The sequence below is a fragment of the Oncorhynchus kisutch genome, linkage group LG6 (assembly GCF_002021735.2).
Source record: "Oncorhynchus kisutch isolate 150728-3 linkage group LG6, Okis_V2, whole genome shotgun sequence".
In the NCBI taxonomy this organism is placed as follows: Eukaryota; Metazoa; Chordata; class Actinopteri; order Salmoniformes; family Salmonidae; genus Oncorhynchus; species Oncorhynchus kisutch.
In genome coordinates, this window is record NC_034179.2 from 76,913,038 (window position 1) to 76,939,434 (window position 26,397).

At 41.7% G+C, this 26,397-nt stretch overlaps 1 protein-coding gene across 4 annotated transcripts; it reads right to left on the bottom strand.

The window, feature by feature from the left end:
- Window positions 1-1,718: 1,718 nt before the first annotated feature.
- Window positions 1,719-25,287, bottom strand: LOC109893433 (choline transporter-like protein 2). Of its 4 annotated transcripts, none has more exons than XM_020486658.2 (22): window positions 11,556-12,097; window positions 9,404-9,452; window positions 9,232-9,305; window positions 8,964-9,048; window positions 8,725-8,809; window positions 8,504-8,614; window positions 8,223-8,283; window positions 7,894-8,020; window positions 7,719-7,802; window positions 7,482-7,594; window positions 7,211-7,342; window positions 6,846-6,945; window positions 6,592-6,684; window positions 6,377-6,461; window positions 5,958-6,220; window positions 5,725-5,819; window positions 5,450-5,553; window positions 5,205-5,278; window positions 5,036-5,106; window positions 4,796-4,884; window positions 4,581-4,665; window positions 1,719-3,980 (listed from the first exon to the last, which is right to left on the bottom strand). In XM_020486658.2, the coding sequence occupies exons 1-22, from the start codon at window positions 11,587-11,589 to the stop codon at window positions 3,817-3,819; spliced, it is 2,178 nt and encodes a 725-aa protein (XP_020342247.2). In that variant the 5' UTR covers window positions 11,590-12,097; the 3' UTR covers window positions 1,719-3,816. The 4 variants fall into 4 exon arrangements, with proteins under 4 accessions (XP_020342247.2, XP_020342248.2, XP_020342249.2 ...); XM_020486659.2 differs by lacking the exon at window positions 11,556-12,097 and adding an exon at window positions 25,114-25,287 and having other exon boundaries at window positions 1,725-2,679; XM_020486660.2 differs by having other exon boundaries at window positions 1,725-2,679; window positions 11,556-11,694.
- Between the last annotated feature and the right edge of the window lie 1,110 nt (window positions 25,288-26,397).

Sequence of the window (26,397 nt, forward strand, 5' to 3'; positions counted from 1 at the left end):
GTTGACTGTGCCTTTAAACAGCTTGGAAAAGAACAGAAAATTATGTCATGACTTTAATATCTTCTGATAGGCTAATTGACATCATTTGAGTCAATTGGAGGTGTACCCGTGGATGTATGTCAAGGTTTACCTTCAAACTCAGTGCCTCTTTGCTTGACATCATGGGAAAATCAAAAGAAATCAGCCAAGACCTCAAAAGAAATTGTAGACCGCAAGTCTGGCCCATTCTTGGGAGCAATTTCCAAACGCCTGAAGGTACCACATTCATATGTACACACAATAGTACACAAATATAAACACCATGGGACCACACAGCCGTCAAACCGCTCAGGAAGTGGACGCGTTCTGTCTCCTAGAGATTAACATACTTTGCTGCGAAAAGTGCAAATCAATCCCAGAACAACAGCAAAGGACCTTGTGAAGATGCTGGAGGAAAAAGGTACAAAATAATCTATATCCACAGTAAAACGAGTCCCATATCGACATAATCTGAAAGGCCGCTCAGCAAGGAAGACACCACTGCTCTAAAACCGCCATAAAAAAGCCAGACGACAGTTTGCAACTGCATATGGTGACAAAGATCGTACTTTTTGGATTAATGTCCTCTGGTCTGATGAAACAAAAATAGAACTGTTTGGCCATCGTTATGTTTGGAGGGAAAAGGGAGGCTTGCAAGCCGAAGAACACCATCCCAACCGTGAAGCACGGGGTGACAGCATCATGTTGTGGGGGTGCTTTGCTGCAGGAGCGACTGGTGCGCTTCACAAAATAGATGGCATCATGAGGCAGGTAAAATTATGTGGATATATTGAAGCAACATCTCAAGACGTCAGTCTTTAAGCTTGGTCGTAAATGGGTCTTCCAAATGGACAATGACCCCAAGCATACTTCCAAAGTTGTGGCAAAATGGCTTAAGGACAACAAAGTCAAGGTATTGGAGTGGCCATTACAAAGCCCTGACCTCAATCCTATAGAAAATTTGTGGGCAGAACTGAAAAAGTGTGTGCGAGCAAGGAGGCCTACAAACCTGACTCAGTTACACCAGCTCTGTCAGGAGGAATGGGACAAAATTCACCCAACTTAGTGGGAAGCTTGTGGAAGGCTACCCTAAACATTTGACCCAAGTTAAACAATTTAAAGGCAACGCTACCAAATACTAATTGAGTGTATGTAAGCTTCTGACCCACTGGGAATGTGATGAAAGAAATAAAAGCTGAAATAAATCACTCTTATTCTGCCATTTCACATTCTTAAAATAAAGTGGTGAATCTAACAGACATAAGACAGGGAATTTTTACTATGATTAAATGTCAGGAATTGTGAAAAACTGAGTTTAAATGTATTTGGCTAAGGTGTATGTAAACTTCCGACTTCAACTGTATAATTGTCTGTCGGTAGAACAGTTAATTCTGTTTATAGATGCTTAATTACGCCATTCAGATAGCCGTGAGGATCCACAGTTAGTCAGTTTAAAAATTAACTTTATTTTACTAGGCAAGTCAGTTAAGAGCAAATTCTTATTTTCAATGACGGCCTAGTGGTTAACTGCCTGTTCAGGGGCAGATCGACAGATTTGTACCATGTCAGCTCGGGGATTTGAACTTGCAACCTTTTGGTTACTAGTCCAACGCTCTAACCACTAGGCTACCCTGCCGCCCCAAAAAGTTAAACTGTTTTAAATGGTCATCTGCCCTGGCAGGCAGTCACACACACACGACTAAATGTACAAAAACAACTTTTATTTTAGTTTCAGAACTCCACAGGCACTTAAACAGATCCACATACACAACCCATATTTTCCCCTGCTTTCAGCCTCACACCATCTTAATACATTTCTTTACCACTCATTCCCTGGCAATTATAACAGAGCAAAATATTGACGTTTAACAGCGGGTTAAAAAGGGGCTACAGTACTGTATTAATGGCTTTGGTAATGACAAAGCAGAGAAAGTATTGCAACAAATATAAAGTAGTTACACAATTTCAAACAAGTATGTCTTAGTACTGCATGTCTTAAACTAATTGCATAGGTTACATACAAAAGTGCAGCTTTATGTAAATGTATAAAATACTTTACTAAATAGATCAGTTCTGTGCTCACCTTCATGTAACACACTCCAAGTAATATTCATAACAAAGCATGCTCATAACACACTGGTGTACAGCTGGTCTGATTACAGTAGCATACAGCTATATTCAATAAGAACCACATTTGGTTGCTGGTTTTTGAACAGGAGGTCATCAAAATATACTTAAACAGACAACTATGATTTCATCCAAACCAAATAACTGAATGAAAATGGGGGGGGGGGGGGGGGGGGGGGGGGCATCCTTGTAAGAAGCACTCTGGATGCAGCATTAAAATTCCATTTAGGATTTACACGCCTCACTCGACCACAGAGGATGGCAGCGATTGTTTGGACTTATGACAACAGATTGCCACATAGGTACTGGATGAGTGACAGCATGAGGTCCTTGGCCAACCCAGTCTTTAAAGCATACTCCACTATATACAATTACACACCTGTACACACCAGAGCTTTTGCCCTTCTCCACACCACATGGGAGAGCTCTACTCTGCTGGTTCAGGCTTGTTCTTCTTATTCAGGACTTTGAGGAGGCGGTCAGACATCAGGTAGGGTCTCTCCGCACTGCCATCATTCCTCTCCAGGTCCTCCACTGAAGAATCAAGGAAAACATCATGAGACAAATATGAACATTATTTCAAAAGGAGAAACTTGAACATTGTTACATTTCCAAGCAGGGGCCAGATCAGAACCAACTTGTGATGGATTAGCAAAGCTTCAAGGTTACGCCAAGTTAAACAGAAGTGCTTTAAGTCATTTAACATGTCATCCTACAAAACATATAATTGCCCTACTTCTGACAGAATTGGTAAAGCTTGCCTAGTCAAACCCAAAAGGAAGTTTGTTACCTTAGCTTGTTCCCCATCAACACAATGCAGAAAGAGAATGAGGAGAAAGACAAATAACAGAAAGACTGGCAGCTTTAATCACTAGCAGACATACTACCAACATGCACAATAGCACAAGAAAGAGAGAAAAGAGAAACTGCATTCAGTTAATGCTCATAGATCCTAGGAGTCTCCAGGGCAGTGCATCAAACAGACCTTGCTGACAGGCAAATATTTCAAGGCAATGAGGGATCTGATTGCATTGCGTCACAGAACAAAAAATGGAGTCGCTTCCCTCACAAGCAGAACTAAGAAATACATTTCAGTATATACAAAACTACATATGGCTTTTATAGATCATTGAAAAGATCACATTTTAATAATGCACTGATAACAGTAATACTAATGATGGAAGCATTGCAGAGATCTTTTGAATGCTTTAACTGTAAACAAATGTGATATCTGTAGGAGGTTCAATACATCAGACCAAAATGGATAGTTAGTCATTTAGGCACATTGTTTCCTATGGCTGACAGTGTTTTCCTTCTAGCAACAATGTCAGAACTGCAACATGTTCACTAAAACATCAGTGGAATTCCTAGCATTGTTTATGGGTCAGTGTCTTTTTTACAAATTAATTAAACAACTATCATTTGCCAACTCCAACCATTAAGAGCACAAATATATATATAGATACACACACACACGTTTCTATAGGGAGAAGGAAAGACACTGGTCAAGCAGTTGACTTGTCCAAATTCAGGCCTTGATGTCAATCTACCAATCATGAACAGTAGCATGCCCATTTCTACAAGACAGATCTGCAGGTGGAGATCTCGTCCACAGTGTCTTTGCTATGACTACTCCTAAACGTCCTGGTCTTTCCCCTGCATCGGAGGCTGCTATTGTTTCAGCTGGACGTGTTGGTCATCTGGCTGATGTGGCGAGGACTGGGTTGGCTCCTCGGTCTCCTCCACAGCCTTGTTCTCCGACAGAATGTCATGGAGCGAAGCTGACATGTAATACGGTCTTGCCAGAGAGCCATCATTTCTCTCCAGGTCTTCACCTATGTGTGTGTGTGTGTGTGTTAAATGGGGTCAAGGGATGGTTGATTGGAAAACAGGATTATGAAGGTGAAGGGTGGCATTAGTAAGGGAGATGGAGGAAAACAATATAAATTGAGAAGGGAGAGAAAGAGAAAGTCTGTCAAAATTCCCAGCAAAAGCACCCATTCGCATTTTAAATTAATAGATCAACACCTAAACTTCCCCATTGTCTGCAACCAGCAAGTTAACACTAGTCCTAGATAGCTGGGTTAGGATCAATAACTTAGCAATAAAGCATTATGAAGAACACCAGAATATCATCATGCAATTCATCATTAGTGGCAGCCCAACACCATTAGCAGTGAAAGAGGTCATGAAGAAAGGGAGAGGAGGTCACCGTTTCAGGACAACATGAACTCTAGACACATTGGGACATCTTTACTTCAAAACATGCCATTTAGTAAAGCTTTGAGATGTAAAAGAGTTGCCAACACGAGGCAGCCATTTCCTGAGTATACTGTATACACCATAATCCTTTACCTTCTCACCACTGGTACCTTGTGTTTGTGGGGGAAAGACCATGCGTAAAACAAGAGGGGGATGGTTCTACTGTTACTCACAGAAGCAGAGGAAGAGTGTGTCCACACACATGGCGTACACACTGAAGAAGCCGTGGGCAATAAGGTAGGAACCAACCACCACTGTCTGAGGAGAGAAACACAGTCCAACCATTACAATACATAACACCGTAGGTTACACTACATTTAAATCATAGGTTAAACTACATGTCTTTGTACATAACCCACCAGACCCGGAGCATGGCTATGCTACTCACCAGGATGGGAACCCAGTAGTAGTGGAGGTTGGGCGCTGTGTTCTCAAAGGCCTTCACCCTCCCAGAGAAGAAGAAGAACGCAAAGATTCCTGGGAAACAGGACGGAAGAGTTCTCTTCCAATAGCACAACTGGTTGTCAACAATGAAACGTAATAAAACTAAATACAATCATTAGAAGACTGGCCGTACTGAGAGCGTGTTATTGTTCATCATGTTTCCTGTAGAAACAGCCTCACTTACCCACAAGCCCCACAATGAGGAGTTTGCCCAGGAACAAGAGGAAGTCTGTCACCTTGTCCAGGACAGCTACCCTGCAAGGTCAAACAGTGATACGTTGTGATGGATCATAGTCCATTTTATAAAGTTCATTAAGTCAACACAAACATTAAGAGACAGCACACTCACTCACCTGATCATGTTCCTCATAAGGAGGAAGAAGGCATCTTTGGCAGACGTGCAGAAGTTCTTGCCATATATCGCCACCTAGAGGTAGCAGACTCAAATTCATAATCAAGCATAAACCAAATGTTCTCCCACAGTTAACATTGACAGATGATCCTGATGACAAAGCTCCTCTGAAATTAATGATATCCAATATGACATGCATTTAACTGGGGGGCATAGCAGGTGCACACAAACAGGTAGTACACAAACCATAATGTAGGCATTTCTGTTGATGAACTTGATGAATTTCTCCAGGCACCAGAAGCAGCACTTGAGACAGCACAGTAGGAACTTTGTGCACTTATTTTGCGTTCCTTTAGGGGAGAATAACAGACAGTAGGGCAGAACCAAATCAGAGCCAACACAAGTACTAAAAAACCCAACATTCATACACAGCTAGTGTAAAGTATGATGAGGGTATAACAGTGACAGCTGTGTTAATATCAACATACCGTAGTACTGCTAATACAGGATCTATGGCTCACCTTGTAGCTTGTGGTCGATGTACTCCAGCAGAACCCTGATGATCTGGATGATGGAGAGGATGAGCGAGCCAAACGCCAGGGAACCTGTGTGATACCTGAGCAGGGGAGTGAGGAGATGTCACTAACCAACCTTATTAAATGGCGCCAAGATATCCACATATGCAACAGAGCATCATGTACATATCTGAACACCCAACTTGGTTAGGAACAGGAACGTAAACAGTCACACACACCTGAGTGATCTGCCAAGGGATGAGAAGATGGGGAAGGCAGGCATGTCGTCAGGCTTGACCAAGGCCCAGTAGTAGGAGGCAAAGGCCCCAGCCAGGGTCATCTGACCCAGCGCTGTCACAAAGTTGGCACACCAGAAGAACAGGAAGACGTTGTAGAACTGCAGGCCAATCAGGTACTTGTGGTAGACAGTCTCTCCACCGTAGAAGGCAAACAGACACTTGGAGTCTGGGCACTCCGCCTTCATACTGGAGGTGCTGAAGTTCTGGAGGAGACAGGTAGAGAAGAATCAACAGTTGACATTTTATCCATTGTATACACTTTTATCATGGAGGTGATCGATGGTTCAATGTCTCTCCAATTAAGATCAGGCTGTTAGATGGTGACATATTGCATGGGCTAACGGAAAAGCAGGACTCACAGCTGGCTCGCAGATTTTCCTGGAGTGATCGCAGGCCGTCTCATTGAACACCTTATAGATGGGCTGATTGGAGGTGGACAGGAACCTGGCCAGAGGCTGTCAAGGACTAGAATATGACCCAGATAACTACAAATCCCAGCAAATACAATCGTTCAGAAGAGAATGTTGAGTTACTCAAGCCTATGAGTAATTTTTATTCCAAACATGAAGGATACACAGCGGTCACGGCCCAGTAGGCGATGACAATGGATAGGAGGGCAAAGGTGAACAAGGGGTAAAACAGGGCTGACATCACATACCCAATGGCCCTGTAAACAAAACATCACAGTTTAGCACTAGAAAGGTCTTATCCACCATCTATGTATTACGCCCCCATTTAAACCACAATGATCTAGCATTCAATGATCCATTTCCCATCCAATCCCATTAGAAAAGGCTGTAAGTGCAGAGAACACTCCCGTTTCCTGACCTGCTGGCTTCTTTGATGAGAGCGATAGCGATGAGGATTCTATTCCTGAGGAAGATGAGCAGCAAAATGATGACGACCTCCACAATGGCCAGAATAATAACTAAAGAGAACGGGAGAGAGAAAAGGCATAAAAACAAATGGAGAATTCAGTCACGGCCATTTATACAGGAATCCTAGTAGTCCTTAGTATCAGTTTATGCTTGCAATAACACCGCAATGCATTATATCTAAGGGTTTATAAAAGTTACCTGGCTAACATTGATCCTGCTTCATGATATACAGTAGAACTCTAATGTATTGGCCCAGGTGTATACCTCCTGAGCCACACTAGCTGTAAGGTTGAGAGGAGGTTAGTGGGGACTTACTGAAGGCCAGCCAGGTCTGTCTGATATGCAGGTACACAGAGAAGTCTGTCTGGAAGCCCAGGTCCTTTAGAGTGACATTAGAGCCTGCCTCTGACTTCAGGCTAACATACTCCATGGAGCAGTGGAAGATGCCTGTGGTGCGATACAGAGCATGGCCACAAGAGGGAAGTACAGCATTTCAATAGAGAGATGGGAAAGGGACACGAGATGGCTTTGTTGATTAGAGCGTTCAGAGACAGAAAAATGGGACTTCTGTTGAACTGGTCTTTACCGTATCCAATGACCAGAATCACCATGACGATCATGACCCAAACCATGATCCCGGCAAGGAAGCGCAGGAGGACGATGAAGAGGAGACTGATGAGCATGGCAATCACCAACCCTCTGAACCCCGACACAAAAACAGACGATAGTGGCTACATAACTGACTCTTTGCTGATCAAGTGCTTTGGAATTCAGTGTGAATGCATTACTGCACAATAGTGTCAAAGGGAAGATGCTGACTTACATTAGGATCCAGTACCAGGACTGGGTGTAATCCTCAAAGATCTTCATGGCCACTTGTCGAGCTTCAATGACCACTGTGGCATTCCTATAGAAGAAAATACAGTGACCAATGCTGATTGTAGATGTAGCCCTAGCACCCATCACAGGAAATCATCATGCAAATTCTATGGACTCACTTGACCCCCGCCACCAGATCTTTGGCATCTCTAATGTTCCCCTCCCCGTCATCAAACTTAGAGTTATTTCCCACGGTGATCTCCCCTCCCTTCTTCTGGCCCAGGGCAGGGAAGCACCTACGGGTGACTGGAGGAAGAGGAAGGGGGGTGAAGGAGAAGACACAGGACAATGGGGGAGAGCAGTAAAACAATGTCTTTCACTTTTTTCAAATTCCAGAAGTGGGGAGGATGGGCTGGCCAGATGGAGGGTTGGGGAGTTTGACTCAGAGGAACAGAAAAGGGGCAGGTAGACAGGCTAGGGGAGCAAAATAGACTAGAGACGTACTTACAGGGTTTACTTGGCGTCAGCATGGCAGGACACAGGCCAGAACTCAGGATCTGTGTTACAGTCTAAAACACACATGAACAATCAGCACTTAGTATCTCAACCATTGGTGCGGCAATGTATATTCAAAGTTTGAATTGCTCACACTAAATTGCCACTGGGCACACTATTGTTGTAGAACAAAACACTGTCACATTCTTGACATTTTATTGACATTGTCATCCATGTTGATTTTGGAAAACTACTACGCCACCCATCTCAGAATCCTCTTCACATGCTACTCACCAGCCCCTCTAGACCCTCCTTGCAGAAGTTCTTATAATACTTAAAATCCTCTTTATTGGCGTAGGCCTTCAGGAGCGTCATGAACTTATCAGGGCATTTCTCCACACACATCTGATGGCAAAAGAAATGTTACCATGAGCCAAGATAATACAAGTGCATAGGCATACATAAATAACATGGCGTTCAAGAACGTATCAACTGAAAACAAAGGTTCAGGTCACCTGTGTGGTTGGGCACTGGAACTCCAGCAGCACCATGGGACTGGCACACTTCATGATGTTGAAGTAGAACAGCAGGGGCTTCGTCCTACAATACAAACACAACCAGTTGTTCAGAGAACAGGAGCAGGTTAAAGAAAGTGAATGCCCAGGGAGGGAATGATGGAGACAATCAACACATGAGTGTTTGTGATTGTCTGTTATGTATTCCACTGTGCATGAATGGTGAGGGCAGAACTTACTCCAGAGGTGTGCCTGCCTGCCCACAGAACTGTCCTCTGCTGTCTGTGGGGTAGATCACCTTCCTGGGGTCTCCCTGGGACCAGGCTAGGGGAGAAGGGAACCATCAACAACAAATAAACAATCAAATACCAGACATCTTTAACACACAGACATGCTTTAGGTGAGCAGCACTCAGAGACATACCTAAAGGCATGACTCAGGGTATACCCAAGTCCTTAATATGTGGTCAGTTAAGCTTGTTTGTGCCTACAGGACACATTTACTTACCAAGAATTCCCACTGCAACATAGCCCAGTATGCAAATAATGAAGAGGATGCAGCATACAATGTCAGTGCAGCCCCTAGAGTAAAGAGAGCGGGAGACATGGAAACAATCGTTTTTAGATGTGAATGATGTGCCGTCCACACTACAGTGTGGATGAACTGGCAATCCTCTCACCTGTTATAGATGGGGCCTTTGAAGGTGGGGTCATACTTTTTTGGTTCACCTAAATGGAAAGAATGCAAGTATTGAAACAAACAGTAGGAATACCATTTCAGACAGTAAATGGCTTGCAGTGTAGAAGTTAAATGAAAGTGTACACACTGCAGGGCTGTCAGAAAGCATTTCATAACCAAGATGCACTTTGACACTGTTCCATGTGGGGGCGTCTGCCTCCTAGCTATACATTTCATGGGGTAAACAGAGTGGATTGCCCACGCGTCGACATTCTGCTCCCTTTACTGTAGGTCAGATGACTTTTCCCTCGGGGCAGACACACCTGGCAACCCGACAAATTCCTCTGTAGTGACTAAGCAGCCCTTGCAACATGAGAACCTGCAGTACCACAACACAGTCACCAGAGGTCAGCGACTGTGTGAGCACAACCTATTCATCGAATCACATTTTTATTGTCACATGCTTCATAAACAACAGGTGTACACTAACAGTCAAATGCTTACTTGGGGGTCCTTTTCCAACAATGCAGAGTTAAGATAAAATATAAAAATGGTGGCACAAGGAATAATACACAGTGAATACCGAATAACAATAACGAGTAAAAAGTAACATTGTTATATACAGGGAGTACCACTACAGAGTTGATGTGCAGGGGTACGAGGTAATTGAGGTAGCCATCTACATCACAGGTGGTTGGTGGCACCTTAATTAGGGAGGACAGGCTGGAGAGGAATGGTATCAAATACATCAAACATGGTTTCCATGTGTTTGATGTCATTCCATTAGCCATTATTATGAAACGTCCTCCCCTCAGCAGCCTCCTGTGATCTACATATCGGTAGGGGTAAAGTGACCGGGCAACAGTATTGATTACTTCTTAAAAGGTAAATGTTGATTAATGCCATGAAAAAGGTATTTAAAAAAAATCTGTTCTTGTTGATGTTTCTTGATTTTCTTAACACCCCCCAAATTAAACTAGGCTATAAACCAGTGCACAATATCCACTCCCTTTCATACCCAACAGGGTGAGGAGGAGCACAGAGACGACAGACTCTCCACATCTGCCATCAGCCCACATAAATCAAAGTTACCTACAGTTACTGTACAATGAGGGAATGAATGTCATGAGCAAACTACATTCACTCATTGCCAGTTCTAAATCCTCAGATGACCAAAAGGAGGCATTAATGTCAACTACATTTAGGCCTAGATGAGAAAAGGTATGGTTATAACGATCAGTCAGAAGTGCTCAAGTTGAGCCATAGTGAATCTCAACTTCACAGAACATCAATAATCACAGTCTTAAGGTGGTTGAACCACTGGGTCTAGACTAGATACTATAGAGTATGACGTTCAGCATGGCGGCCATTAATAATGCAGAGCAGTGGTCAGGGTGCTATTGCAGCATGCATTATAGTGGGCCTGCTCCCAGAGAACATCAATCCACTGGACACAGCAGGTCCACAAGCACAGAGATACAGAGTCTGGATGTTAAAGTGTTAAATGGGCATAATCAGCCTGAGATGCCCTTCAAAGACATGGTGGAAACAGCCTGCCGAGGGAGTGTAGGCTGGAGCAACATGCAGAAACATTTGCCCAAAACAACAGTGGCTGATGCATTTATATTTTATCAGGGCTGAAAACAAACAATGTTGCCTGCCAATTTTTCAGCCCAGTCCTTACACACACACACACACACACACACACACACACACACACACACACACACACACACACACACAAAATGCAGCAGCATTTGATAGAGGAGAGAAAAGATTGACACAATGTTCACTTGCATTTCTCCACACACCTGTATAATCAGCAGGTTTAACCCACACCCATTCTCAGTCATGTTGTCACAATGCCGATACTAGAGGTCTAGTTTCACCCAGTGTCGCTCTTCTCTAGAGACAAATTACACCACCCATTAACAAGTTCCCAACTGACAGATTACACCACCCATTAACAAGTTCCCAACTGACAGATTCATTAAACCATTCAAGCAGTGAGAAAAGCTCTCCCACTTCAAGAACTTAAGCTACAACCAAACCAGCCATCATAAAGACACAAACAGCTTTTCATAAGGTTGAAAAAGGTCAAACCACATAAGCTCTAATGAAACTAAAATCAAGTAGGAGCAATTAGTAGTTACCATTCTTTCCGTAATAGGGTTGCTGCTCAGGCATCTTTAAATTCCTTTCTGGTAGTCAACTTATAAATGACCGGAAAACTCTCCCGCTTTTTCTTCAGCCCTTTTCTGCTTCACTTCCTTTTCCTGCCAACTGGTGTGTTTAAGAAAGTGAGAGCGACAGGTATTGTAGGGAGAAACTTGTCCGACCTGTCAAGAACAGCTCTGAGCACACCCCTGTTCCTCAGAGTCCACCCACTGCCCAACCCCCCAACAGCTGCCTAGCTCAAATCTCTGGTCCACCTGTTCCTTTCTCTTTCCCCTTTTCCCTCCACCCAGAGCTTTTTTTGTCTGTGTTTCTCTCACTCTCTGCCTTTGTTCCTGGCTTTCTCTACCTCTTTCACACTATCTCTCTCTCTCCCCAGAGTTTGGTCAGGTAGCTCACCTACAGGGAAGGGTGGAAGCACAACCAAGGCAAAATGGGTGGAGACAATTCCTCGTTTTTCACAACACTGACACTCCCCTCCCCCTCTGTGAAAGAGCTGCTGGATATCCTTGTGGATCCCAAGCAAACTACACAGGAGTGATTAAAAGCATGTGTTTGGGGAAAAACAAAAATCTGTTGTGTGCACTGGAGACTGATGAGACTCTGGTGGGCTGGTTATAATACTGGATAGATGAGTGCTTTAATCAAGATCTCCAGCCCTGAAGCTATTTTGACTGTCAAATTAACACCAAGCTATATTTTGATAGCTCTAAAAGTTAAACAAGGTATCTTAAATGGCAATTCTGATATTTTTTCACTAATTGACCTTTTGACGAATCAGATCAGCTCTGAAAAAGATCTGGGCCCATTGATGGGCCTTAAGATGCTTTGGGAAACCGGGCCCTGATGTGAAAAATCTGATGTGGTTGTTCAAAAGACCAATTAGTGGAAAAAATATCAGAATTGGACTGCCTGTGTAAACACAGCCTTTTTAAAACTTCTTTCTAACGGTCACTTCTACGTTTGAAAAATTATTGTCACACCGGGGCTGCGTTCAGTATGTTTTTATGTTCTGGAACGTTCAACTGAACGGCCAGGTTGGGGAATGCTGTATCATGGCCTCTGCCCTTTAAATACGTCACTCATTGCATCAAGGCATGACTCGCCACACCCACCAAATGGGAGCAAATGTACCTCAAAGTCTGTTCAACGTACAAACCGTTTCTGCAACGTAGCAAACGCTCAAAGCAAACTGAGCGCACCTCTGTTGAATGGAGTATTCACAAGGTGCATTCAATTCAAAGCTGCTCATTAGGAAGTTCATTATAGGCTAAGATTGTCTATTATAGTGACAAGATAAACATGTGGCCGCTCTAACAATGGAAATACATATCCTCAAATATGGAAGGCAGGCAGGAGGATGGACCCTTCCAGCCAATGAGAGGGCAGATAAGCGTGTGAACAACTGGCCATAGAGATAGATAGAGGACTCATCCTTGTATCTGTGTCATTATACTGTAGTATCTGTGACAAATGGCATCTCCATTTTAAGGTAGTACATTTTCTTATTCTTCATTGGCTGATTGCTTCCAACTCATAGGAATCCCCACCCAGTTGACTACTTTAAAATGGTGGACGTCCTCATTGGCTAAATCAATCAGGGCTTGACATTCACTTTTTTAGCCAAGTAGGACAGATTCTTGTTAATTGTCCGAAAGCTCAAGTCACTTGTAACCCCCCCCCCCCCCCCCCCCCCCCCCCAAAAGCCAAAAAATATGACTGAAAATGTTTTGTATTACGCAAGTAACCACAAAATAATGTATTATTATAACTGGTATTGACAATGGAAGGCTGCTGTTCTGATCCCATGTATTATACAGTATCTCCTGGCGTTGTGGCCTTGAGCAAGGCACTTAACCCCCACAAAGTAAAATACGCACCAGAGTCAGCTTATCAAGGCCCTGTTGAGCAGCTGATTTTTTGCAATGTGCTGTGTTCAAGCAAGGCTGGAGCAAAAGCCTGCACACCCAATAGCGCTCCTGAAATCTCCTGTAGCATGATTGGCCTCCCTGCAACAATACAATTACAACCAAATACTTTTTATGTCTTTATAAAATAATTCCCTCATTCAGTGAACCAGAGATCAAATGGCTAAGGTGGGTGAGGTATCTAACTAAGATGTTTATCTATTTATAAGGTTCAAATATTCAGTGTTCAGGGGAGATCTTGACAGCATAAGAGTTACTTGTCAATAAACCTAGTCTAGGAATATTCTTGTAACTTTGTCAGAATTACATGGGCAGTATTGACATTTTGAGCGCTTGAGAGTTTGCAGCATTGGTTTCATCAACTGTGCACCCGTATCAACTACATGTCAGCCATTTGCGATTATACACGAGTGCCGGTGGAAAGTTATTTTAGGACATTGGACATGACAATGACACTAATACATGCTAAAAGCTAGATAGTTAATGATTGATATGATTTATTTAAGTGTTATACACCTACCGGTGCCCAGCCCAACTAGCGAGTTAGCCAATTCAAAACATATTGTGTAGTTTGGCTGGTTATCCAGTTAGTCTGTTGTATATCATTATTTTACCTGCTGTGCAAATGTCTCTCTCTCTCTCCTCTGGTAATGGCCGACTGGAACACAGGTGATACACACACCATTACTTTTACAGGACTTTCATTGCTGACCAGAATTTGCTATAACTGTGCAAATAACTCACTAACTAGTAATAAATATCAACAAATGTGCACATGCTGCTGCTTTGATTTCAAAAACGCATCTCGCAACTGCAAGATGTAAAGGCCTGTCAATGCAGGCCTACAATCCTATGCTCAGCAGCATACCACCCTGCATACCACTGCTGGCTTGCTTCTGAAGCTAAGCAGGGTTGGTCCTGGTCAGTTCCTGGATGGGAGACCAGATGCTGCTGGAAGTGGTGTTGGAGGGCCAATAGGAGGCCCTCTTTCCTCTGGTCTAAAAAAATATCCCAGGGCACTAGACTGTCCTGTGTAGGGTGCTGTCTTTCAGATGGGACATTAAACAGGTGTCCTGACCTCTGAGGTCATTAAAGATCCCATGGCACTTATTGTAAGAGAAGGGGTGTTAACCCTGGTGTCCTGGCTAAATTCCCAATCTGGCCCTCAAACCATCACTATCACCTAATAATCCCCAGTTTACAATTGGCTCATTCATCCCCCTCCTCTCCCCTGTAACTATTCCCCAGGTCGTTGCTGCAAATGAGAACGTGTTCTCAGTCAACTTACCTGGTAAAATAACAGATAAATAAGATGTGCTCTGCTGAGATTGGGAGGACAGTGTGCAACACATTGCATCCGGAGGACACTGATCCAATACTGATCGGAGTAACCTAATGTTTGATATTGTGATTTTTGCGTGATTGTTTTTTACTTGTCCATCTGGACAACTTAAATCTATATTCTTCTTGTCCGACAATTGTTTTACTTGTCCTGGGCAAGCGGACAAGTATTAATGTCGAGCCTTGTCCATGATGAGTCCTCGATCTATCTCTATGAGAACAGGAACAATGCCGATATAAAGTCAGTTTTTTTTTTTTAAGTTGCCAAAATGCCATGTGCGTGCACTTATCAATGCCTTCGTAACAACCCAACCATTATGAAACTTCTATTCGATCAAATAAGCAAATTAGCAATTTCATTTGGCCACACTTGATTGGATAGAGCATCTACAGACTGACTATCAAAATAAAGTCTATCCTTACATTTTTTTGTTGACCAAATTCAAAACTTTCAATGACCTCCATACGAAAATACCTCACTTCGTGGGCTTATTTTCATGGACATATTTTGGGCTGAATAAAACCTCTCGCTTCGCCTATTCCTCTTTGTTGTATCCAGGTGTGTCCTCTCAGAGCCATTGCATGTCATATTCATAGGTGTTTTCTACCCTCTTGTGGGAACATGACTGTATTACATTGGGTGGTTTCACCCAGCTTGGCTGGATATTCACATATCCATAACCACATCCTGTTGTGCCATTTCCTTTGCTTTCATTGGGTTTGCACGCTAGCGGGATATTAGACTACTTTTTATTAAAAAACATTTAGCAGTGAGCAATGAAAAGCAATATTTATACCAATTCAATTTAGATTGCCTTTGTCTGAACTAGAGGTCGACCGGTTAATCGGAATGGCCGATTAATTAGGGCCGATTTCAAGTTTTCATAACAATCAGATTTTTTTTTTTACACCTTTATTTAATCTTTATTTAACTAGGCAAGTCAGTGAACACATTATTATGTTCAATGACGGCCTAGGAATGGTGGGTTAACTAGTCCAACGCTCTAACCACCTGCCTCTCACTGCACTCCACGAGGAGACTGCCTGTTACGCGAATGCAGTAAGCCAAGGTAAGTTGCTAGCTAGCATTAAACTTATCTTATGAAAAACAATAAATCAATCATAATCACTAGTTAACTACACATGGTTGATGATATTACTAGTTTATCTAGCATGTCCTGCGTTGCATATAATCGATGGGGTGCGTATCGTTGCTCCAATGTGTACCTAACCATGAACATCAATTCCTTTCTTAAAATCAATACACAGAAGTATATATTTTTAAACCTGCATATTTAGCTAAAAGAAATCCAGGTTAGCAAGCAATCTTAACCAGGTGAAATTGTGTCACTTCTCTTGCGTTCATTGCACGCAGAGTCAGTGTATATGCAACAGTTTGGGCTGCCTAATTTGCCAGAATTTTACGTAATTATGACATAACATTGAAGGTTATATTAATGACATAAGCCTTGTATTTTTGTGTGTTATTATGTTATAATTAAGTCTATGATTTGATAGAGCTGTCTGACTGAGTGGTGGTAGGCAGCAGCAGGCTTGTAAGCATTCATTCAAACAGCACTTTCGTATGTTTTGCCAGCAGCTCTTCGTTGTGCGTCAAGCATTGCGCTGTTTATGACTTCAAGCCTATCAACTCCCGAGATTAGGCTTGTGTAACCGATGTGAAATGGCTAGCTAGTTAGAGGGGTGCGCGCTAATAGCGTTTCAAACGTCACTCGCTCTGAGACTTGGAGTGGTTGTTCCCCTTGCTCTGCATGGGTAACGCTGCTTCGAGGGTGGCTGTTGTCGTTGTGTTCCTGGTTCGAGCCCAGGGAGGAGTGTGACGACCCTCCCACTCTGTCTGCCGTATTCTCTCTTTGTTCTTGTTTCCTTATTGGGATGCCGGTGGGCGGAGTTGGGAGGGTCGTCAACTACATGGGAAACACCTGGGCCCGGTGTCTCCCAGGATAAATACACCACTTCCCCATTCATGGAGGAGACTCTCTCCATGCAGACACCTTTATAGATTTTGTTGTGTTTCTTGGTGGTTTTTGGGTTGTTTGCGTTAGCATCTTTCAACACCCTGCATTATCAGATTCATGCATGCAAAACACTCACACTACTGAAGACTGATTACACACACACCATTGTATATTATACTTAGTTACTTTATTTAATAAATATATTTTTTTTTACTCCTTATCTCCACGTTGTCTCCCTTTTGTTACGGGCTTTGAGCCGGTTCATGACAGGAGCGAGGAGAGGGACGGAAGCTATACTGTTACACTGGCAATACTAAAGTGCCTATAAGAACATCCAATAGTCAAAGGTTAATGAAATACAAATGGTATAGAGAAAAATAGTCCTATAATTCCTATAATAACTACAACCTAAAACTTCTTACCTGGGAATATTGAAGACTCATGTTAAAAGGAACCACCATCTTTGATATGTTCTCATGTTCTGAGCAAGGAACTTAAACGTTAGCTTTCTTACATGGCACATATTGCACTTTTACTTTCTTCTCCAACACTTTGTTTTTGCATTATTTAAACCAAATTGAACATGTTTCATTATTTATTTGAGGCTAAATTGATTGTATTGATGTATTATATTAAGTTAAAATAAGTGTTGATTCAGTATTGTTGTAATTGTCATTATTACGAATACATTTTTTTTTTAAATGGCCGATTAATCGGTATCGGCTTTTTTTGGTCCTCCAATAATCAGCATCAGCATTGAAAAATCATAATCGGTCGACCTCTAATCTGAACCCAACGGGATGCTGTGTATGCCGATAATAAAGACAGATTATGGACTATGTTCCATGATGAGCTGTGTTTGGAAAATGGGTATTGATGAGAAGCTTCTGTTGGAATCTCTCCATACTCTTTCCAGGCAGTGTAGTCACTTGTTTTGGCCAATGGGATAGTCTATGTCATTCTGGGAATGGCCAATTTTCCATTCATTACAAGTTAGTGAGAGAAAGCAAAGGCTCCCTCTGTCCTCATTTTCTGTAAGACCCTACTGGCCCCATTATTACAAGCACAGTAGCAGACTGTTTACAAGCTACCAGCACAAAATAGCAAATCAGCAACAGTCTCAACATCTCGATGGGCTATGCACAGGGAGGATATTTCACCCTGCAAGAGTTGGATCTCCACTGAATACATAATACAGGTATGACATGAATTCCCACATTTCAGTGTCACATTTTCTCTACAACTTCTCTATGGCTTGAGAAAGGTTTTTAAAAAGCTACAGCACATTAGGAACAAGAGCACAACATGGTATTCTGTTGGGGAAACATGGTGAGTGGGAGTGTACTGTCAGGCCCTGCCAGCTTTATTCCATTTATGCATCCTTTCTTAAAGGGGTGCCTATGGCCTCAACTTCACTACATTCACTATCAGGACAAATGTTATTTGCTACATCGGTTGTTGTAATAACTTTATTAGAGTACACTACCATACCTAGATGTTTCCCAAGAATGTGCACAAAGAAATATATATACCACTGTTTCTCTTGTGGACAGAGAGCTCATTGTATAGTGTACTACACAAGGTCCAAGGCAGTTTTACTTCTGTTTTTCTTGAGCTTCAGGTATTTGCTTTGGAACTGTTCTAATGTTTCCTGAGTCGAGTTTCCCCTCAATATTATCCTTCCTCCCTACCCTCTCCTCCTCTCACAGTAAAAACGACCATAAATAAGGTCAACCTTCCATTAAATGTTTTCTGTCCACCATGCCTGAATATATTGTGACTGTCATTCTGAATGTGTGTATGCACATATCTTGAGAGAACAGAAATCATGTATTTTGTTTGGGACTGGTGAAAAGCACTGCACTTAAACAGTATACACTCATCCAATGTGCACTTCTCCTGAGTCAACTATTATACAGAGCATTCGGAAAGTATTCAGACCCCTTCACTTTTTCAACATTTTGTTATGTTACAGCCTTATTCTAAAATGTATTCAAATGTTATTTCCCCTCATCAATCTACACACAATACCCCATAATGACAAAGCAAAAACAGGTTTTTCAAAATGTTTGCAAAAAACTGATATCACATTTACATAAGTATTCAGACAGCTCTAGGAAGAGTCTTGGTGGTTCCAAACTTCTTCCATTTAAGAATGATGGAGGAAACTGTGTTCTTGGGGACCTTCAATGCTGCAGAAATGTTTTGGTACCCTTCCCCAGATCTGTGCCTTGACACAATCCTGTCTCGGAGCTCTACAGACAATTCCTTCGACCTCGTGGCTTGGTTTTTGCTCTGACATGCACTGTCAACTGTGGGACCTTAAATAGACAGGTGTGTGCCTTTCCAAATCATGTCCAATCAATTCAATTTACCACAGGTGGACTCCAATCAAGTTGTAGAAACATCTCAAGGATGATCAATGGAAACAGGATGCACCTGAGCTCAATTTTGAGTATCATAGCAAAGGGTCTGAATACTTATGTAAATAAGGTATTTCTGTTTTAAGTTTTAATAAATTTGCCAAAAATTCTACAAACCTGTTTTCACTTTGTTATCATGGGGTATTGTGTGTATTGTTGTAGAACTTTTTTTAATTGAATCCATTTTAAAATAAGGCTGTAATGTAACAAAATGTGGAAAAGCCCGAAGGCACTGTATACGCCTGAGAAAATAAAAGCATGTCATACAGAGATATCGAAACTAGATATGGAGCCTTGTTGGTGGTTAGGGTAGGGAAGTGTGCCCTCTCTCCAAATATCTCTGCTGGCAAAAACAGCATCCTCTTTATGGTCTGGACTAGATGTCTGTACACTTTGGATCATGGTTTGAATTACAGAGCTACCAGGACACCCCCATAAATGTTACAAATATCAATGTTGGTCCAGTCCACTATTTTTAGAGTATCCCAAGACACAATTCCATGTAATTCCATCCCTGCTCTGGACTTTAATCCTAAACAAAACTCTTCTGTAACAATGAATATCTCTGAATATAAGATGCTCCTGAGTCCTAACCATGTCCTCTTCTTCAGTTTCCACTTTCTGAAGCCTTCTGGATAAACAGGCCCATCTTCCTGAGGAGAGAGTGTCACCTCTACTGTCTGTCTCCCTAATTTACTCCAGTGAGAGACTCTCTCAGGGACAACAGACAGCACTGCACTTCACTGAAACAGACGCCCATTCATGTCTTGTCTTTGTTGTTTTCTCCATTGTGCTCATAGCAGAGATAGATAGGCCAGAGCCTCAGCACCAACCCATTAGACAACATCAATTAGATTACTTGGCTATGTTTTGATAACATTGACAAAGAAACGCAATCACATTCTATAAAAGTCTGCTAAATGAACCTAATTTCCAAAATAGTGCTCTATTTTCGTACCCCTTACTCATGGCTCTGATTCAGCTACAAAAATATACAAAACAATGCAGAATTCCAAAGAATATAGTGGTTTTTCACCTTCCAAACATCCAGATGTGACAGACCAGACAGGCTGTGGGAGGGCAGCCAAGTCCAACAGTGATGACTACCAGTCAGGAAGAGGAAGGGCATGGCATACCACACAAATAGACGGGGCTTCCTAATAATTCAACATCACTATTACAGGAATTGATCTCTGCCACTTCTCTTCTCCTCAGGCCCCATGACCCTAATAACTTTCCGTAATAACTTAATCTAACACAGGCTGTCTGCTGTCTGAATGGAAACCAAACGTAACTGCTGTTGGGTTAATAAGTCACATGAGTCTGTTAGGACCAGACTGTGATCAAGCAGATTAAACAATAATAATTGGGGCTGGCAGGGAACACTATTCTCCTTCCCTAGGGGCATGCCACTGGGCACAGACATCAATTCAACGTCCATTCCACGTTGATTCAACGTCATTTAATTTAAATGTTGTGGAAACAACATTGATTCAACCAGAGTGTGCCCAGTGGGATGCCTGTTTATTCAATACAGTTGTTGAGTAAAGCTACAATGTGGGAAGTGATAACACGATGACAGCTGTTGTAATAGAAAACTGGACTTCAAATGTAAATGTTCATGAATAGCAAAAACTACACTATTGCTCCACTCTTAGAAAGAAAGGTGCTATCTACAACCTAAAAGGGTTATTTGGCCGTCCCCATACAGGAACCCTTTGAATAATTATTTTTGGTCCTAGGAAGAACCCTTTTGGTTCCAGCCAGAACCTTTTTGAGTTCCATGTAGAACCCTTTACACAGAGGGTTCTACATGGAACCAAAAAAAGTTCTACCTGGAATCAAAAAGGGTTCTACCTGGAAACAGAAAGGGTTCTCCTACGGGGACAGCCAAAGAACCCTTTTGGAACTCTTTTTTCTAAGAGTGTAGCTAGACCTGGCCATAGCTTGAAATAAAGATCAGAGAGACTCTGGATCAAGTTTCAAACCACTCTCCTAAATATGTCTTATAATTACACATAATCTAAGACTGCACAGGGCTGTAGGCTGTCTGATCCTGTCAGTTCCCCTGTTATTGAGGTTTCCTGATATGTGTTGGCCTGAAATTACTCCATGATGTGAAATGGGGATGACTATGTTAGATCACAGCCTAAACCCCACTGTATTTCTGAGGCAGTCCTGTTATACCATGAAAACCTCAATTACAACCATATGAACCCATCTACAACATTAGCACGTGGGAGAGTCGGGGTCAAAGGAATGTTGAGAAATGCTGGGGGAGATATTGAAAACCATTTCTTCATAAAAAACAGATACAATCTAAAACCAAGTGAGGGCTGTTCATTTCTGCACGGTGGTAGCCTGTGTCAAACTCCCCATAGTTATGTTTTTTGTACATTGCCTTCTTATGTGAAACCCTGACAGATTTCCATGGAATGCAGAAAGACTTCACACGACTGCAAAACGCACAAGGAACAAACAATGAAGAAGAAAAAATAAGGGCCTCGGTCTACCAATCATCACACTATTTATAACCACACAAACACATAATACCTGATTATCACTAAATATGCTTCCTACTGGTCAGATTCCAATATATCAGCATCTCCATCATTATTTTCATTTAAGAGTCCTACGCCGAATTTGACAGTAATCTGGGAGAGTCATTTGTGTCACAATATAGTGCTAGAGGCCTTTAACCCCACAACTTTTCACAGAATGTCTTCAACTTTATTTCCTGCCAAGTCACAGCTTACTATTCCCACAATGCAGTTTGTTGTTCAACTGTCTTTTCTTCCCATCAAAATCTTGCTCTGGTGTTGACCTGACTGCTTGTTTGTATGACGGTTATAACACATTCCTAAATCCTGTATAGAGGGAAGAGGAAAACAGTGCTATACACAAAATAGTAGCCTATACTGAGGTTGTAAAATCTATTGTGCCAGGAAGAGAGGAAAAAGTATTGGATAATGAAAGAGAGGGTTTTAAATAATAAATGAATCATCATAAGACAGGCAGAGGGAGGAAAAGGCTGTGTGTGGAGGAAAGAAGAAAAACACAGCTTTCATATGGCTGGAGAGGGGAGACAGCTAACAAGTCAACCTTAAATCTCGCCTTATCCCTCCTCCATGTTGTTCACAGGGCCCTGCAAATCCCACATAAAACCAAAACACAAACAGTGAAAATTAGAAAATATGTCAGTGTTTCTACATCTTGTGGACAGTGTTGAAACTGAAAACAATATTTTAGCTCACAACAAAGGGTTCCAGATGTCTGTGATGCTGCGAGAAAGTCTACATTTTGAGCGAATCTCATTATTTCTTTCTTCTACTGGTTTCCACCATGCTTTGCTGAACTATAATTACAATGTTAGAACTGCAGGCAGCAGTAGCGTACTCGCAAAATGACTGGGTGTGCCACTACTTACACATTTTGGGGGTATACAGTACCAGTCAAAAGATTGGACACACCTACTCATTGAAGGGTTTTTCTTTATTTTTACTATCTTCTACATTGTAGAATAATAGTGAAGACATCAAAACTATGAAATAACACATATGGAATCATGTAGTAAACGGAAATGTGTTAAGCAAATATATTTTATAGTTTAGATTCTTCAAAGTAGCCACCCTTTGCTTCGATGACAGCTTTGCACACTCTTGGCGTTCTCTCACATGCTTTTCCAACAGTCTTGAAGGAATTCCCACATAAGCTGAGCACTTGTTGGCTGCTTTTCCTTCACTCTGTCATCCAACTCATCCTAAACTATCTCAAATGGGTTAGGTTGGGTGATTGTGGAGGCCAGGTCATCTGATGCAGCACTCCATCACTCTCTTTCTTGGTAACATAGCCCTTACACAGCCTGGAGGTGTGTTGGATCATTGTCCTGTTGAAAAACGAATGATAGTCCCACTAAGCACAAACCAGATGGGATGGTGTATCACTGCAGAATGCTGTGGTAGCCATGCTGGTTAAGTGTGCCTTGAATTCTATATCAATCACTGACAGTGTCACCATCACACCTCCTTCATGCTTCACGGTCTTGGCCCAAGCAAGACTCTTCTTCTTATTGCTGTCCTTCAGTAGTGGTTTCTTTGCAGCAATTCACCTTGAAGGCCTGATTCATGCAGTCTCCTCTGAACAGTTGATGTTGAGATGTGTGTTACTTGAACTCTGTGAAGCATTTATTTGGGCTGCAATTTCTGAGGCTGGTAACTCAAACGAACGTATCCTCTGCAGCAGAAGTAACTCTGGTCTTCCTTTCTTGTGTCGGTCGTCATGAGAGTTTCATCATAGCGCTTGATGGTTTTTGTGACTGCACTTGAAGAAACGTTCAAAGTCCTTGAAATTTTCCAGATTGACTGAAGTAATGATGGACTGTCATTTCTCTTTGCTTATTTGAGCTGTTGTTGCCATAATATGGACTTGGTCTTTTACCAAATAGGGCTATCTTCTGTATACCACCCCTACCTTGTCACATCCCAACTGATTGACTCAAGCACATTAAGAAGGAAAGAAATTACATAAATGAACTTTTAACAAGGCACACCTGTTAATTGAAATGCATTTCAGGTGACTACCTCATGAAGCTGGTTGAGAGAATGCCAAGAGTGTGCAAAGCTGTCATACTCTGAAGAATCTTATATTCTGATTTGTTTAACACTTTTTTGGTTACAACATGATTCCATATGTGTTATTTCATAGTTTGATGTCTTCACTATTACTGTACAATGTAGAAAATAGTTGTTGTTTTTTAAATAAAGAAAAACCCTGGAATGAGTAGGCGTGCCCAAGCTTTTGACTGGTACTGTATATTTAAAGTCCAAATTACAACCATGGAGTCAGACTTGATCATTTTGGCAGAGGTTTGTCTACTCCAGCAGAGATTCTTGCTCGTTTTAGGAAGCATAAATTAACTAATGTATTATGAGAACATATCCTCAAGGAAAAACATTTCCCTTACATGAACAACAATTGTTTGGATCCATTAACCTACCAACACCTTTATATTGCAGGGAATAGCAGGTTTCTGCTGACAATAGCTGAAACAATACACACAGTATCTTCTCTAAATTCAAATTCAGACCTACCATGAGGCATTTTTTTTATTAACTAATCTATATTTGGGTGGTGTTCAAATTTCTGTCAGTACAAAGCTGGTGAGTTGTTCTCTAGTGTGCCATACCAGGCTGAGGAATGAAACAACTGGACATGCAAAGGCTGAGTAGGGACACTACAGCTTAACCCTAACAATCGTAAACTACATGTTTACTACTGATTAACTGAAAATGTTAGAGAATTGAAAGAAACTTCAAAGCCCACAGCCTATTTGAGAATCATATTGTATGATAATTTCAGATAGGCTACAGTATTTGCATACAAGTGTGCATTTATTGTATGGAATATTGTAGGCCCTTATACCACTAATTGCTCAGCAGTCTCATTGTTTGGCACAGGGATGAGACCTGGGCGTGGGAATGTGAGAGAGGCAACAACAACATAGGCTAATCAAATGCAATCTGTAGGCTCGCCCAAAACAGAAGCAGAGACTATTACGCATGGAAATGATGGCTCGAATTGTGAGAGTCAATTTCCATTCGTCTATTCTCTGAAAAGGAGACAGAGAAAAGTTGATTGAGTTAGGCTACGTCAATGGGGTAAATCAAATATGTAATAGCCAAATGCTGAGTTAAATTGTTACATGCATCCAGCACACACCAATACAATGTTGCATTCCACACTCCAGTCTTCTTCATACATGAAAACGAAACTATATGGGGCTAGTCGGCTAGCTATCCCAGGACAGTGAAAGCGCTGTTAAAGATATACGGTACCCTATATAAACTAAACAAGCTAACAACTTACCGTACTTCGGTTTCTCACCCTCCAGTTCCATCATGAATTAGTGAGTCCACTTGTAAACTAAAATTGTAAGACTACATATATCATAACTTCCAGTCCAAATGGTAGCCTACCGATAAAGTTACTTCGTTGAAATCCACTACAAATCTGAACCAAACTCATAACATTTAGCGAGGCGTTACTTCTTGAAAAAGTTGACCAGTGAATGCCAACAAAACTTTGAATGACGGGCAAATATACGAATCACTGGACGTGGGTGTGAGCACGATGACACTGCTATTATAACGGTACGTCAATGTGACCATATAACATGCAGACAGTATAGCCTATCTATTTATCTTCATATGCAGAGCACAAGGACATGTTTTATACAGTATGATACAGTGTGTCAAGAAGAGAAGTTGCAAGATTTCCTAAAATACTAAATCATCTATGTCAGGACTGGAGTGGATGAACCGCTGTGAAAAGGGACTAGGAGTACGATACAGGTTAAGCCTACTTGCTCAGTAATTTGTTTTCTAGTTTATCAGATTAATTGAGCTACACAATAAATATGTAAGAACTGTGTTGGACGTGCAGTCAAGTTAAAATATTATTTCCAAAAGAAATACTGGAATTGGTGCCTATCTATCCAACTTAGATGACTGGCAAACAATTACATTACACTGGAAGACATCATATTGGCACCATATCAACGTGGCTATTGTTCCAAATGTGTGACTGTCCTGGTAAAAAAAGTTACATAATTCAGCATAATACCAGGTGACTATACACCATGTCAGTTTGTTTCTGTCTCAGCATGGCTGGTACCTTGAAGGTCTTACCTAAATGGGCATCTATCTCACTGCAGGTTTCCTTAGGGCCTTTCAACAGCACACTGCTTCTGCCAAGTGTCACACAGGATTAAAGTGCTTTTTCCCCCAATTATTACTATATTTCATTCTCATTTAGTTATAGACCTTTTTCTAATTGTGGGATGGGGAGTTGCATGTCTGGAATCAACATCTCTTTGCACATTTAATTAACAACAATCATAAACAAACCTTCAATGAGCTTTGTAGAATTTTATAGCTCTATTATACTCTATCATATTAGTGCATGTTACATTGAGCTCATTACACAAATGCCAATGTGCTGCACTCTACTGGTAAAGTCAGGGCCCAACATCTTAGAATAATATGAAAATGATCCTCATTTTATGATCCAGAGAGAAGGGCAAAGTCATGAAAGTGGTTGCTCAAGTAATCAGACTCTAGTGACTTAATGTTTAATTGTTATCTACAGGAA